The sequence below is a fragment of the Oncorhynchus nerka genome, linkage group LG17 (assembly GCF_034236695.1).
Source record: "Oncorhynchus nerka isolate Pitt River linkage group LG17, Oner_Uvic_2.0, whole genome shotgun sequence".
In the NCBI taxonomy this organism is placed as follows: domain Eukaryota; kingdom Metazoa; phylum Chordata; class Actinopteri; order Salmoniformes; family Salmonidae; genus Oncorhynchus; species Oncorhynchus nerka.
The window spans coordinates 6,692,982-6,708,787 of NC_088412.1; the positions used below are offsets into that span (position 1 = coordinate 6,692,982).

At 43.0% G+C, this 15,806-nt stretch overlaps 2 protein-coding genes and 1 pseudogene across 2 annotated transcripts in view; 2 read left to right on the top strand and 1 right to left on the bottom strand.

The window, feature by feature from the left end:
* Positions 1-2,594, bottom strand: part of LOC135561389 (tripartite motif-containing protein 16-like) — a 41,740-nt pseudogene extending 39,146 nt beyond the window's left edge.
* Positions 1-15,806, top strand: part of LOC135561380 (E3 ubiquitin/ISG15 ligase TRIM25-like) — a 426,185-nt gene that overhangs the window by 408,632 nt on the left and 1,747 nt on the right. The gene's annotated exons all lie outside the window — the stretch shown is intronic.
* Positions 13,453-15,806, top strand: part of LOC135561390 (tripartite motif-containing protein 16-like) — a 24,469-nt gene continuing 22,115 nt past the window's right edge. Inside the window, exons 1-2 of the mRNA XM_065002886.1 lie at positions 13,453-14,105; positions 14,540-14,635. Coding sequence (XP_064858958.1) covers positions 13,509-14,105; positions 14,540-14,635 — 693 coding nt within the window. The 5' untranslated portion in view covers positions 13,453-13,508. The remainder of the gene's footprint in view (positions 14,106-14,539; positions 14,636-15,806) is intronic.

Sequence of the window (15,806 nt, forward strand, 5' to 3'; positions counted from 1 at the left end):
ATCTGCCAATCACAGGAATGCCTGGGATGTTCTGATGCCGGGCATCCTGGTGGTTGGCGGAGTGGCGTGGAGGGGGCGGGGCATTGGAAGTTAAGGTTCAGCCTTTGTTCTCTCTCTTCCGTCTGGGCTTCACAAGAGAAGGTCCCGATTGGCTTGTGGGGTATCTTTCATTTATTTGGCGTGAGCTAAGGCCAAACAGTAGCCGGTGTAAAGTTGCTAATAAACCGTCAATTCGTAACTCAATCCTCTGTCTGGACAATTGTTCCTTTATGATCTAGTCAGGTCATTACACTACATTAAATACAACGTTAACTAGATATCATCGCCACATAACTTATGTCGAATTTAAAAGACACCGTTACCGTTAGTAACGTCTGTTACACTGTAACTTACAGGCAGCCTCACATAAAAACCTATTGGTTAACAAAGCTTTGATTATGACCAAAGTCTATAGTAGTGAAAACTCTCTCTCTCGTAACTTACCACACATTCACATCACTGCCTCGACATGAATGTGTCCTTGTCAGAGCCGTTTCCTGGCCGTTAACTGTTAACAGGCTCGAGCCACAGCTTAACCAATGAGCTACAAGGAGGACTGACAGTCACGAGCGGTGCAGCAGCCTCTGCAGCAGCAGCCTCCCCCGGGTCCTAGTGCCCGCCCGGTAAGACGGTTAAGATGCGATGGAACGGAGAGAAAATAAATCACAGAGAAAATATATTGACTGATATATTGAATTGTTTAGGGAAGCTTTAGCTTTGGCTTTAATACATTCTGAAAATACTTGAAAACCAAAAGAGAAAAGAATAGTAGCTCTCCTCAGGAACAACAAAACCCTCACAGACCAACTTCTTCTTCTATGATATAATGGAGGTCCTCAAACCAACGTTAAAGGTGCATGGCGCCACCTACTGTGCTGGAGTGTGTTCAATCACGGTTTACACCACTCTAAATCCTCCTACCTAACTCAGTACTTCTGAGAAAATAAAAGAGTCCTACTAACTTCTAATAGACCCTCCCCCATCCCCCAAATCCCTTCCAAGTGTAATGTTTACTGTTCAATTCTGATTGTTTATTTCACTTTTGTTTATTGTCTATTTCACTTGCTTTGGCAATGTAAACATATATTTCCATGCCAATAAAGCCCTATGAATTTAATTCAATTGAGAGAGAGACAGTTCCATTTTAATGTATAGGGGACATGAGTCAGTCATGGTTACTCATGGTTATGTGATGAGGCAGCCTAGTCAGTTACATGAACCAGTCTATTCTCTGAAAGGGGTCCAGACAGCCTGATCCCAACAGTGGGGTCAGTGGGATTGAATAGGGGCCCCTCTCTCTCTCTGACTGGAGGAGAGAAGTGAAATTGTGTCTCCTCTGGTCAACAATACTCACCTTGAAAGACTCCACAGCCTGTTGGAGCTCCTTCAGCTCCTTCTCTCTCTCCTGGAATCTCTGCTGGACCTTCTGCTGACTCATCCCCAGCTGCCTCTGTGGAGAATCACTCTTCAATGAGCTATCAAGCTTTATTAGTCCAGTAGATCAATAGTATAGTAATGTGACATAGGACCCATAGAGAGGAAGGTCGACAATCCTGAGGAAGTCCCTTTACAATATTATATTATGTTGCTATGTGAATTATAGTTTTTATGGTAGGCCTTCATGTATCAAGGGCCTGAGACTGAACTTTGTACTCATAAAAGGCCATTCAGAATGATAATAGTGTTTGACATTAGAAAATGGTGATACATTTGTAGAATCTGGGTTAACATATCTATATACTCAAGGTTTGTGTTCATATTTGTGGATCCATTTCATATTGTATATAATATAATGATCTCATATTCAAACAGATTTAGTTCCTACTGTATCTTTAATTCTTTGTTTATCAGATAGCCACCAACAAGTTGTTCTGGTCTTACCTGTTTCTCAGTCCTCTCTGCTGCAGCTGACACTGTATCATGGCCTTTATGTTCATCCATTGTACACAGATAACAGATACACTGCTGATCGGTACGACAGTAAACCTCCAGCAGTTTGTCATGATGAGAGCAGATCTTCTCCTGTAGTTGTGCCGTGGCTTTGACCAGCTTGTGCTTCTTGAAAGCAGGAGATTCATAGTGAAGTTGGAGGTGAGTGTCACAGAAAGAGGCCAGACACGCCAGACAGGACATGAGGGCTTTCTGCTTTCTGGTCCCAGTGCAGACATCACACACCACATCTCCAGGTCCAGCATAGCACAGAGCAGGAGGGAGAGCAGCCTGGAGTCCTGTCTTCCTCAGTTTCTCCACCAGCTCAGCCAACATGTTATTTTTCCTCAGATTAGGCCTTGGAGTGAAAGTCTCTCTGCACTGAGGACAGCTATAGACCCCTTTCAGGACATCCTGATCCCAGCAGCCCTCAATACAGCTCCTACAGTAACTGTGTCCACAGGGAATAGCCACCGGCTCCTTCAGTAGATCCAGACAGACAGAACAACAGAACTGGTCCTGGTCCAGCAGAACTCCCTGTTGAGCCATTTGGACTTGTTGTTCACTGTCACACAGACAGACGACAGAGAGACTCCGATCAGTTTTGTTTCCTCAGAAGAGAGTTTGTGGGAGGGGGAGGGACTTCCTGGTTCTGCCAGCGGTGTGGGGTTAGAAAGGAGGGAGGGGTTAGAGGAATGGAGGAAGAGAGAGAGGAACTGCATGCAACAGCAAGAGGGAGACAAATAGTTTTGTTCCAAGGTTAGAGCCCTTAACATGGAACAAATGACATAATGAATCTTAAAATGTGAGTTGTTAGAATATATGAAGAGTAACAGTTTCTATGAAGTACGTGTGTATCATTATTTTAATGACCTTTATAATGCCTTATAATACACCTATGTGTTGTAATTAATCAATAAGGACTGAGGAGGTGTGGTATATAGTTAATATACAGTACCAGAGATAAGGACTGAGGAGGTGTGGTATATAGTTAATATACAGTACCACAGATAAGGACTGAGGAGGTGTGGTATATAGTTAATATACAGTACCACAGATAAAGACTGAGGAGGTGTGGTATATGGTTAATATACAGTACCACAGATAAGGACTGATGAGGTGTGGTATATAGTTAATATACAGTACCACAGATAAGGACTGAGGAGTTGTGGTATATATATATATATAGTTAATGTCTAGTAGATGTCTAGTCTCCTTTATGGCTCTAATCTGATAGTGGTAGTGGGGTGGTAGATGCATTTTCTCCCTTATGGCTCTAAACTAATAGTTATAGTGGGGTGGTAGATGCCTAGTCTCCCTAATGGCTCTAATCTGATAGTGGTAGATGTCTAGACTCCCTTACGGCTCTAATCTGATAGTGGTAGTGGGGTGGTAGACACCTAGTCTCCCTTATGGCTCTAATCTGATAGTGGTAGATGTCTAGACTCCCTTATGGCTCTAATCTGATTGTGGTAGTGGGGTGGTAGATGCCTAGTCTCCCTTATGGCTCTAATCTGATGGTGGTAGATGCCTAGTCTCCCTTATGGCTCTAATCTGATAGTGGTAGATGTCTAGTCTCCTTTATGGCTCTAATCTGATAGTGGTAGTGGGGTGGTAGATGCATTTTCTCCCTTATGGCTCTAAACTGATAGTGGTAGATGTCTAGACTCCCTTACGGCTCTAATCTGATAGTGGTAGATGTATATGCCCCCCATATGGCTGTAATCTTATAGTGGTAGTGGGGTGGTAGACACCTAGTCTCCCTTTTGGCTCTAATCTGATAGTGGTAGTGGGGTGGTAGATGTCTAGTCTCCCTAATGGCTCTAATCTGATGGTGGTAGATGTCTAGTCTCCCTTTTGGCTCTAATCTGATTGTGGAAGTGGGGTGGTAGATGCCTCGTTTCCCTTATGGCTCTAATCTGATTGTGGTAGTGGGGTGGTAGATGCATAATCTCCTTTATGGCTCTAATCTGATAGTGGTAGATGTCTAGACTCCCTTACGGCTCTAATCTGATAGTGGTAGATGTCTAGTCTCCCTTATGGCTGTAATCTGATAGTGGTAGTGGGGTGGTAGACACCTAGTCTCCCTTTTGGCTCTAATCTGATAGTGGTAGTGGGGTGGTAGATGTCTAGTCTCCCATATGGCTGTAATCTGATAGTGGTAGTGGGGTGGTAGACACCTAGTCTCCCCTTTGGCTCTAATCTGATAGTGGTAGTGGGGTGGTAGATGTCTAGTCTCCCTTTTGGCTCTAATCTGATTGTGGTAGTGGGGTGGTAGATGTCTAGTCTCCCATATGGCTGTAATCTGATAGTGGTAGTGGGGTGGTAGACACCTAGTCTCCTTTATGGCTCTAATCTAATAGTGGTAGTGGGGTGGTAGATGTCTAGTCTCCCTAATGGCTCTAATCTGATAGTGGTAGATGTCTAGTCTACCTAATGGCTCTATGGCTCTAATCTGATAGTGGTAGATGTCTATTCTCCCTTATGGCTCAAATCTGATAGTGGTAGAAGTCTAGTCTCCCTTACGGCTCTAATCTGATAGTGGTAGATGTCTAGACTCCCTTATGTCTCTAATCTGGTAGTGGTAGATGCCTAGTCTCCCTTATGGCTCTAATCTGATAGTGGTATATGTCTAGTCTCCTTTATGGCTCTAATCTAATAGTGGTAGTGGGGTGGTAGATGTCTAGTCTCCCTAATGGCTCTAATCTGATGGTGGTAGATGTCTAGTCTACCTAATGGCTGTAATCTGATAGTGGTAGTGGGGTGGTAGACACCTAGTCTCCCTTTTGGCTCTAATCTGATAGTGGTAGTGGGGTGGTAGATGTCTAGTCTCCCATATGGCTGTAATCTGATAGTGGTAGTGGGGTGGTAGACACCTAGTCTCCCCTTTGGCTCTAATCTGATAGTGGTAGTGGGGTGGTAGATGTCTAGTCTCCCTTTTGGCTCTAATCTGATTGTGGTAGTGGGGTGGTAGATGTCTAGTCTCCCATATGGCTGTAATCTGATAGTGGTAGTGGGGTGGTAGACACCTAGTCTCCTTTATGGCTCTAATCTAATAGTGGTAGTGGGGTGGTAGATGTCTAGTCTCCCTAATGGCTCTAATCTGATAGTGGTAGATGTCTAGTCTACCTAATGGCTCTATGGCTCTAATCTGATAGTGGTAGATGTCTATTCTCCCTTATGGCTCAAATCTGATAGTGGTAGAAGTCTAGTCTCCCTTACGGCTCTAATCTGATAGTGGTAGATGTCTAGACTCCCTTATGTCTCTAATCTGGTAGTGGTAGATGCCTAGTCTCCCTTATGGCTCTAATCTGATAGTGGTATATGTCTAGTCTCCTTTATGGCTCTAATCTAATAGTGGTAGTGGGGTGGTAGATGTCTAGTCTCCCTAATGGCTCTAATCTGATGGTGGTAGATGTCTAGTCTACCTAATGGCTCTAATCTGATAGTGGTAGATGTCTAGTCTCCTTTATGGCTCTATTCTGATAGTGGTAGTGAGGTGGTAGATGCCTCTTCTCCCTTATGGCTCTAAACTAATAGTTATAGTTGGGTGGTAGATGCCAAGTCTCCCTAATAAATCTAATCTGATTGTCGTAGTGGGGTGGTAGATGCCTCTTCTCCCTTATGGCTCTAATCTGATTGTGGTAGTGGGGTGGTAGATGCATAATCTCCTTTATGGCTCTAATCTGATGGTGGTAGAAATCTAGTCTCCCTTATGGCTCTAATCTGATGGTGGTAGATGCATAATCTCCCTTATGGCTCTAATCTGATGGTGGTAGAAGTCTAGTCTCCCTTATGGCTCTAATCTGATGGTGGTAGAAGTCTAGTCTCCCTTACGGCTCTAATCTGATAGTGGTAGATGCCTAGACTCCCTTATGGCTCTAATCTAAAAGTGGTTGATGTATATGCCCCCTTATGGCTCTAATCTGATAGTGGTAGATGTCTAGTCTCCCATTTGGCTGTAATCTGATAGTGGTAGTGGGGTGGTAGATGCATAATCTCCTTTACGGCTCTAATCTGATGGTGGTAGATGCATAATCTCCTTTACGGCTCTAATCTGATAGTGGTAGTGGGGTGGTAGACACCTAGTCTCCCTTTTGGCTCTAATCTGATAGTGGTACACACCTAGTCTCCCTTTTGGCTCTAATCTGATAGTGGTAGTGGGGTGGTAGACACCTAGTCTCCCTTTTGGCTCTAATCTGATAGTGGTAGACACCTAGTCTCCCTTTTGGCTCTAATCTGATAGTGGTAGTGGGGTGGTAGATGTCTATTCTCCCTTATGGCTCTAATCTGATAGTGGTAGTGGGGTGGTAGATGCATTTTCTCCCTTATGGCTCTAAACTAATAGTTATAGTGGGTTGGTAGATGCCTAGTCTCCCTAATGGCTCTAATCTGATTGTGGTAGTGGGGTGGTAGATGCATAATCTCCCTTATGGCTCTAATCTGATGGTGGTAGAAGTCTAGTCTCCCTTATGGCTCTAATCTGATGGTGGTAGAAGTCTAGTCTCCCTTACGGATCTAATCTGATTGTGGTAGTGGGGTGGTAGATGCATAATCTCCCTTATGGCTCTAATCTGATGGTGGTAGAAGTCTAGTCTCCCTTATGGCTCTACTCTGATGGTGGTAGAAGTCTAGTCTCCCTTACGGCTCTAATCTGATAGTGGTAGATGCCTAGACTCCCTTATGGCTCTAATCTGATGGTGGTAGAAGTCTAGTCTCCCTTACGGCTCTAATCTGATGGTGGTAGAAGTCTAGTCTCCCTTATGGCTCTAATCTGATGGTGGTAGAAGTCTAGTCTCCCTTATGGCTCTAATCTGATGGTGGTAGAAGTCTAGTCTCCCTTATGGCTCTAATCTGATGGTGGTAGAAGTCTAGTCTCCCTTATGGCTCTAATCTGATGGTGGTAGAAGTCTAGTCTCCCTTACGGCTCTAATCTGATAGTGGTAGATGCCTAGATTGTGGTAGTGGGGTGGTAGATGCATAATCTCCCTTATGGCTCTAATCTGATGGTGGTAGAAGTCTAGTCTCCCTTATGGCTCTAATCTGATGGTGGTAGAAGTCTAGTCTCCCTTACGGCTCTAATCTGATAGTGGTAGATGCCTAGACTCCCTTATGGCTCTAATCTAAAAGTGGTTGATGTATATGCCCCCTTATGGCTCTAATCTGATAGTGGTAGATGTCTAGTCTCCCATTTGGCTGTAATCTGATAGTGGTAGTGGGGTGGTAGACACCTAGTCTCCCATTTGGCTCTAATCTGATAGTGGTAGTGGGGTGTTAGATGTCTCCCTTGTGGCTCTAATCTGATCGTGGTAGATGCCTAGGCTCCCTTTTTGCTCTAATCTGATGGTGGTAGTGGGGTGACAGATGCCTAGTCTCCCTTTTTGCTCTAATCTGATAGTGGTAGTGGGGTGACAGATGTCTCCCTTTTTGCTCTAATCTGATGGTGGTAGTGGGGTGACAGATGTCTCCCTTTTTGCTCTAATCTGATAGTGGTAGTGGGGTGACAGATGTCTCCCTTTTTGCTCTAATCTGATAGTGGTAGATGCCTAGGCTCCCTTTTTGCTCTAATCTGATGGTGGTAGTGGGGTGACAGATGTCTCCCTTGTGGCTCTAATCTGATAGTGGTAGATGCCTAGGCTCCCTTTTTGCTCTAATCTGATGGTGGTAGTGGGGTGACAGATGTCTCCCTTGTGGCTCTAATCTGATAGTGGTAGATGCCTAGGCTCCCTTTTTGCTCTAATCTGATGGTGGTAGTGGGGTGTTAGATGTCTCCCTTGTGGCTCTAATCTGATAATGGTAGATGCCTAGGCTCCCTTTTTGCTCTAATCTGATGGTGGTAGTGGGGTGACAGATGTCTCCCTTGTGGCTCTAATCTGATAGTGGTAGATGCCTAGGCTCCCTTTTTGCTCTAATCTGATGGTGGTAGTGGGGTGACAGATGTCTCCCTTGTGGCTCTAATCTGATAGTGGTAGATGCCTAGGCTCCCTTTTTGCTCTAATCTGATGGTGGTAGTGGGGTGTTAGATGTCTCCCTTGTGGCTCTAATCTGATCGTGGTAGATGCCTAGGCTCCCTTTTTGCTCTAATCTGATGGTGGTATTGGGGTGACAGATGTCTAGTCTCCCTTGTGGCTCTAATCTGATAGTGGTAGATGCCTAGGCTCCCTTTTTGCTCTAATCTGATGGTGGTAGTGGGGTGACAGATGTCTCCCTTGTGGCTCTAATCTGATAGTGGTAGATGCCTAGGCTCCCTTTTTGCTCTAATCTGATGGTGGTAGTGGGGTGACAGATGTCTAGTCTCCTTTACGGCTCCTATCACACAAGTCAGAGTTAGTTATCAAAGTCCATCTTTAATTATATGAGCTCTATCACAATCCTGTGACTCTCAGGTAATTCAGTGTCTCTCAGTGAATTCTCTGAGAGCCCCCCCTGCATTGCAACTGAGATCCTTTAATCCCGCCACAGTATTATACAAACATACCATTCTGATGAGAAGTAACTTACACACATATGATGAATATAAAACATCTTACATATGTTACCAACAAATTCTGAATCTTCCACGACAGATCAACCACCCCACTTCCACAATCAGATTAGAGCCATAAAGGAGACTATACATCTACTACTATCAGATTAGAACCATAAGGGAGCCTAGACATGTACCACTATCAGATTAGAGTCATAAGGAAGACTAGACATCTACCACTACCATATTAGAGCCATAAGGGAGTCTAGACATCTACCACCCAACTACCACTATCAGATTTGATACATGTCTGGAGTCCCTTATGGCTCTAATCTGGTAGTGGTAGATGTCTAGACTCCCTTATGGCTCTAATCTGGTAGTGGTAGATGTCTAGTCTCCCTTATGGCTCTAATCTGATAGTGGTATTCGGGTGGTAGATGTCTAGTAACCCTTATGGCTGTAATCCGATAGTGGTAATGGGGTGGTAGATGTCTAGTCTCCTTTACGGCTCTAATCTTATAGTGGTAGTGGGGTGGTAGATGTCTAGTATCCCTTATGGCACTAATCTGATAGTGGTAATGGGGTGGTAGATGTCTAGTCTCCCTTATGGCTCTAATCTGGTAGTGGTAGATGTCTAGTCTCCCTTATGGCTCTAATCTGGTAGTGGTAGATGTCTAGTATCCCTTATGGCTCTAATCTGATAGTGGTAATGGGGTGGTAGATGTCTAGTATCCCTTATGGCTGTAATCTGATAGTGGTAATGGGGTGGTAGATGTCTAGTATCCCTTATGGCACTAATCTGATAGTGGTAATGGGGTGGTAGATGTCTAGTCTCCCTTATGGCTCTAATCTGATAGTGGTAGTGGGGTGGTAGATGCCTATGCTCCCTTTTGGCTCTAATCTGACAGTGGTAGTTGGGTTGTAGATGTCTAGACTCCCTTATGGCTCTAATATGGTAGTGGTAGATGTCTAGTCTTCCTTATGACTCTAATCTGATAGTGGTAGTGGGGTGGTAGATGTCTAGTAACCCTTATGGCTCTAATCTGATAGTGGTAGTGGGTTGGAAGATGTCTAGTCTCCCTTATGGTTCTAATCTGATAGTGGTAGTGGGGTGATAGATGTCTAGTATCCCTTATGGCTCTAATCTGATAGTGGTATGTGGGTGTTAGATGTCTAGTCTCCCTTATGGCTGTAATCTGATAGTGGTATTTGGGTGGTAGATGTCTAGTATCCCTTATGGCACTAATCTGATAGTGGTATTTGGGTGGTAGATGTCTAGTATCCCTTTTTGCTCTAATCTGATAGTGGTAGAATAACTGTGTTCTACATCCTGGGTATTACTGTCATCACCACAGCAGCTAGATAACTGTGTTCTACATCCTGGGTATTACTGTCATCACCACAGCAGATAGATAACTGTGTTCTACATCCTGGGTATTACTGTCATCACCACAGCAGATAGATAACTGTGTTCTACATCCTGGGTATTACTGTCATCACCACAGCAGATAGATAACTGTGTTCTACATCCTGGGTATTACTGTCATCACCACAGCAGATAGATAACTGTGTTCTACATCCTGGGTATTACTGTCATCACCACAGCAGCTAGATAACTGTGTTCTACATCCTGGGTATTACTGTCATCACCTCAGCAGATAGATAACTGTGTTCTACATCCTGGGTATTACTGTCATCACCACAGGGTTTCTGTATTTCTGTTCACCCTTATTGTTCTCTCTTGCCTGACCTTTGTTGGATTCTGTATTTTACATTATAGCCATTAGCATATATATGATTAAATATTATCTGATGTTGGTTGTGTGAGGTGTCTGCATTTGTGCACTGGAGCGTCATTATGAGATTAAACAACTGCTTGCTACTTGCCTGTTTGTGTGTGATGAGAACTGAGTAACATGGTGTGACCTGCATGTTGCAAAACGGTAGATAACAGCCCAGCAGATGCTTTGTCCTTGTGTTTGTATGTAACAATATTGAGCACATGGTGTGACTTGCTGTATCTGACAAAGTTGTGACAGGGAGGGGTGGTCATCACGAGGTTTAACTGAGATGGAAAAATACTGAACAACACAATAGCAGGAACTGAGCAACTGTTCTAACTAGCTGCGATACCAGAACAGTAAGGATCTATACATCGACGGAGGGAGGAAGAAGAGGCCAAGAGGCGGGGACCCGCCTGAGCACCTGCGATAGGCCTGGCAAGTTTAAACCACGCCCAGTCTCTACTGTGATAGGCCAACAGACGGGTTGGAACTATGTCTATCATAATGTGTATAACAACACTGTTTTACGTACCTCTTGTCAGTTCTCTGTTCTGCCCTGCGTGGTATTACTGTCATCACCTCAGCAGATAGATAACTGTGTTCTACATCCTGGGTATTACTGTACATCCTGTCAGTTCTCTGTTCTGCCCTGCGTGGTATTACAGTCATCACCTCAGCAGATAGATAACTGTGTTCTACATCCTGGGTATTACTGTACCTCTTGTCAGTTCTCTGTTCTGCCCTGCGTGGTATTACAGTGAGCCATTTATGACTTAGCTAATAAAAAATACATAGTATAAAATCGGTGACTCATTGTTATATTTATCCTGATACCAGATTCGAATTTACGCAACTCTAACATTGGCTTTGACATACAAACCATTGGACGGTCAGACAGGACACCGGCACGCCTTTGTTGTGTCTATGAACACCCCCCACATTCATACCCTCTGCTCTCATCCACTGGAACATAATACATGTTACTGCAAATCCTCTGATGATGACTGGGTTCTTTCTTGTATGAAGTTACTGTCCACTTCATATGTATATACTGTATTCTAGTCAAGGCCTGTCCTATATAACTACTACTGTCTACTTCATATGTATATACTGTATTCTAGTCAAGTCCTGTCCTATATAACTACTACTGTCCACTTCATATGTATATACTGTATTCTAGTCAAGGCCTGTCCTATATAACTACTACTGTCTACTTCATATGTATATACTGTATTCTAGTCAAGGCCTGTCCTATATAACTACTACTGTCTACTTCATATGTATATACTGTATTCTAGTCAAGGCCTGTCCTATATAACTACTACTGTCCACTTCATATGTATATACTGTATTCTAGTCAAGTCCTGTCCTATATAACTACTACTGTCCACTTCATATGTATATACTGTATTCTAGTCAAGGCCTGTCCTATATAACTACTACTGTCTACTTCATATGTATATACTGTATTCTAGTCAAGGCCTGTCCTATATAACTACTACTGTCCACTTCATATGTATATACTGTATTCTAGTCAAGGCCTGTCCTATTTAACTACTACTGTACATATACTATTCTTCAGATATACTACAGATGTACTCCAAATTGTCTATGCATCACATCACAGTAAACAGTATATATATATATCTATATCTATCAATGCTTGTCCTAATATTTTATTTTACTTTTTAGATTTGCCCTCTGTGAGCCAGAAACACAAGCATTGTTAGATATTACTGCCCTGTTGGAGCCAGGAACACAAGCATTGTTAGATATTACTGCCCTGTTGGAGCCAGGAACACAAGCATTGTTAGATATTACTGCCCTGTTGGAGCCAGGAACACAAGCATTGTTAGATATTACTGCCCTGTTGGAGCCAGGAACACAAGCATTGTTAGATATTACCCTGATTGCATTTTTGCCATGTTAGATACACAAGCATTGTTAAGACGGAGTTCTAAATATGTGTATGTGACCAATAAAATACAAACTTTGATTGCATTTTTGAATATGTTAGATATTACTCAATCTGTTGTGTCTTGTCTATTAACCAGGATACCACAGCTCCTCTGTCCTTATCTGTGGTACTGTATATTAACTATATACCACACCTCCTCTGTCCTTATCTGTGGTACTGTATATTAACCATATACCACACCTCCTCAGTCCTTATCTCTGGTACTGTATATTAACTATATACCACACCTCCTCTGTCCTTATCTGTGGTACTGTATATTAACTATATACCACACCTCCTCAGTCCTTATCTGTGGTACTGTATATTAACTATATACCACACCTCCTCAGTCCTTATCTGTGGTACTGTATATTAACTATATACCACACCTCCTCAGTCCTTATCTGTGGTACTGTATATTAACTATATACCACACCTCCTCAGTCCTTATCTGTGGTACTGTATATTAACTATATACCACACCTCCTCAGTCCTTATCTGTGGTACTGTATATTAACTATATACCATATCCTCAGTCCTTATCTGTGGTACTGTATATTAACTATATACCACACCTCCTCAGTCCTTATCTGTGGTACTGTATATTAACTATATACCACACCTCCTCAGTCCTTATCTGTGGTACTGTATATTAACTATATTCCACACCTCCTCAGTCCTTATCTGTGGTACTGTATATTAACTATATACCACACCTCCTCAGTCCTTATCTGTGGTACTGTATATTAACTATATACCACACCTCCTCAGTCCTTATCTGTGGTACTGTATATTAACTATATACCACACCTCCTCAGTCCTTATCTGTGGTACTGTATATTAACTATATTCCACACCTCCTCAGTCCTTATCTGTGGTACTGTATATTAACTATATACCACACCTCCTCAGTCCTTATCTGTGGTACTGTATATTAACTATATACCACACCTCCTCAGTCCTTATTGATTAATTACAACACATAGGTGTATTATAAGGCATTATAAAGGTCATTAAAATAATGATACATACGTACTTCATAGAAACTGTTACCCTTCATATATTCTAACAACTCACATTTTAAGATTCATTATGTCATTTGTTCCATGTTAAGGGCTCTAACCTTGGAACTAAACTATTTGTCTCCCTCTTGCTGTTGCATGCAGTTCCTCTCTCTCTTCCTCCATTCCTCTAACCCCTCCCTCCTTTCTAACCCCACCCCGCTGGCAGAATCAGGAAGTCCCTCCCCTTCCCACAAACTCTCTTCTGAGGAAACGAAACTGATCTGAGTCTCTGTGTCGTCTGTCTGTGTGACAGTGAACAACAAGTCCAAATGGCTCAACAGGGAGTTCTGCTGGACCAGGACCAGTTCTGTTGTTCTGTCTGTCTGGATCTACTGAAGGAGCCGGTCACTATTCCCTGTGGACACAGTTACTGTAGGAGCTGTATTGAGGGCTGCTGGGATCAGGATGTTCTGAAAGGGGTCTATAGCTGTCCTCAGTGCAGAGAGACTTTCACTCCAAGGCCTAATCTGAGGAAAAATAACATGTTGGCTGAGATGGTGGAGAAACTGAGGAAGACAGGACTCCAGGCTGCTCCCCCTCCTGCTCTGTGCTATGCTGGACCTGGAGATGTGGCGTGTGATTTCTGCACTGGGACCAGAAAGCAGAAAGCCCTCATGTCCTGTCTGGCGTGTCTGGCCTCTTACTGTGAGACTCACCTCCAACCTCACTATGAATTTCCTGCTTTGAAGAAGCACAAGCTGGTCAAAGCCACGGCACAACTACAGGAGAAGATCTGCTCTCATCATGACAAACTGCTGGAGGTTTACTGTCGTACCGATCAGCAGTGTATCTGTTATCTGTGTACAATGGATGAACATAAAGGCCATGATACAGTGTCAGCTGCAGCAGAGAGGACTGAGAAACAGGTAAGACCAGAACAACTTGTTGGTGGCTGTCTGATAAACAAAGAATTAAAGATACAGTAGGAACTAAATCTGTTTGAATATGAGATCATTATATTATATACAATATGAAATGGATCCACAACTATGAACACAAACCTTGAGTATATAGATATGTTAACCCAGATTCTACAAATGTATCACCATTTTCTAACGTCAAACACTATTATCATTCTGAATGGCCTTTTATGAGTACAAAGTTCAGTCTCAACCCCTTGATACATGAAGGCCTACCATAAAAACTATAATCATTCACATAGCAACATAATATAATATTGTAAAGGGACTTCCTCAGGATTGTCGACCTTCCTCTCTATGGGTCCTATGTCACATTACTATACTATTGATCTACTGGACTAATAAAGCTTGATAGCTCATTGAAGAGTGATTCTCCACAGAGGCAGCTGGGGATGAGTCAGCAGAAGGTCCAGCAGAGATTCCAGGAGAGAGAGAAGGAGCTGAAGGAGCTCCAACAGGCTGTGGAGTCTTTCAAGGTGAGTATTGTTGACCAGAGGAGACACACCATTTCACTTCTCTCCTCCAGTCAGAGAGAGAGAGAGGGGCCCCTATCCAATCCCACTGACCCCACTGTTGGGAACAGGCTGTCTGGACCCCTTTCAGAGAATAGACTGGTTCATGTAACCGACTGGGCTGCCTCATCACATAACCATGAATAACCATGACTGACTCATGTCCCCTATACATTAAAATGGAACTGTCTCTCTCTCAATTGAATTAAATTCATAGGGCTTTATTGGCATGGAAATATATTTTTACATTGCCAAAGCAAGTGAAATAGACAATAAACAAAAGTGAAATAAACAATCAGAAATGAACAGTAAACATTACACTTGGAAGGGATTTGGGGGATGGGGGAGGGTCTATTAGAAGTTAGTAGGACTCTTTTATTTTCTCAGAAGTACTGAGTTGGGTAGGAGGATTTAGAGTGGTGTAAACCGTGATTGAACACACTCCAGCACAGTAGGTGGCGCGATGCACCTTTAACGTTGGTTTGAGGACCTCCATTATATCATAGAAGAAGAAGTTGGTCTGTGAGGGTTTTGTTGTTCCTGAGGAGGGCTACTATTCTTTTTTTATTCTGGATTTCAAGTATTTTCAGAATGTATTAAAGCCAAAGCTAAAGCTTCCCTAAACAATTCAATATATCAGTCAATATATTTTCTCTGTGATTTATTTTCTCTCCGTTCCATCGCATCTTAACCGTCTTACCGGGCGGGCACTAGGACCCGGGGGAGGCTGCTGCTGCAGAGGCTGCTGCACCGCTCGTGACTGTCAGTCCTCCTTGTAGCTCATTGGTTAAGCTGTGGCTCGAGCCTGTTAACAGTTAACGGCCAGGAAACGGCTCTGACAGGACACATTCATGTCGAGGCAGTGATGTGAATGTGTGGTAAGTTACAATAGAGAGAGAGTTTTCACGACTATAGACTTTGGTCATAATCAAAGCTTTGTTAACCAATAGGTTTTTATGTGAGGCTGCCTGTAAGTTACAGTGTAACAGACGTTATTAACGGTAACGGTGTCTTTTAAATTCGACATAAGTTATGTGGCGATGATATCTAGTTAACGTTGTATTTAATGTAGTGTAATGACCTGACTAGATCATAAAGGAACAATTGTCCAGACAGAGGATTGAGTTACGAATTG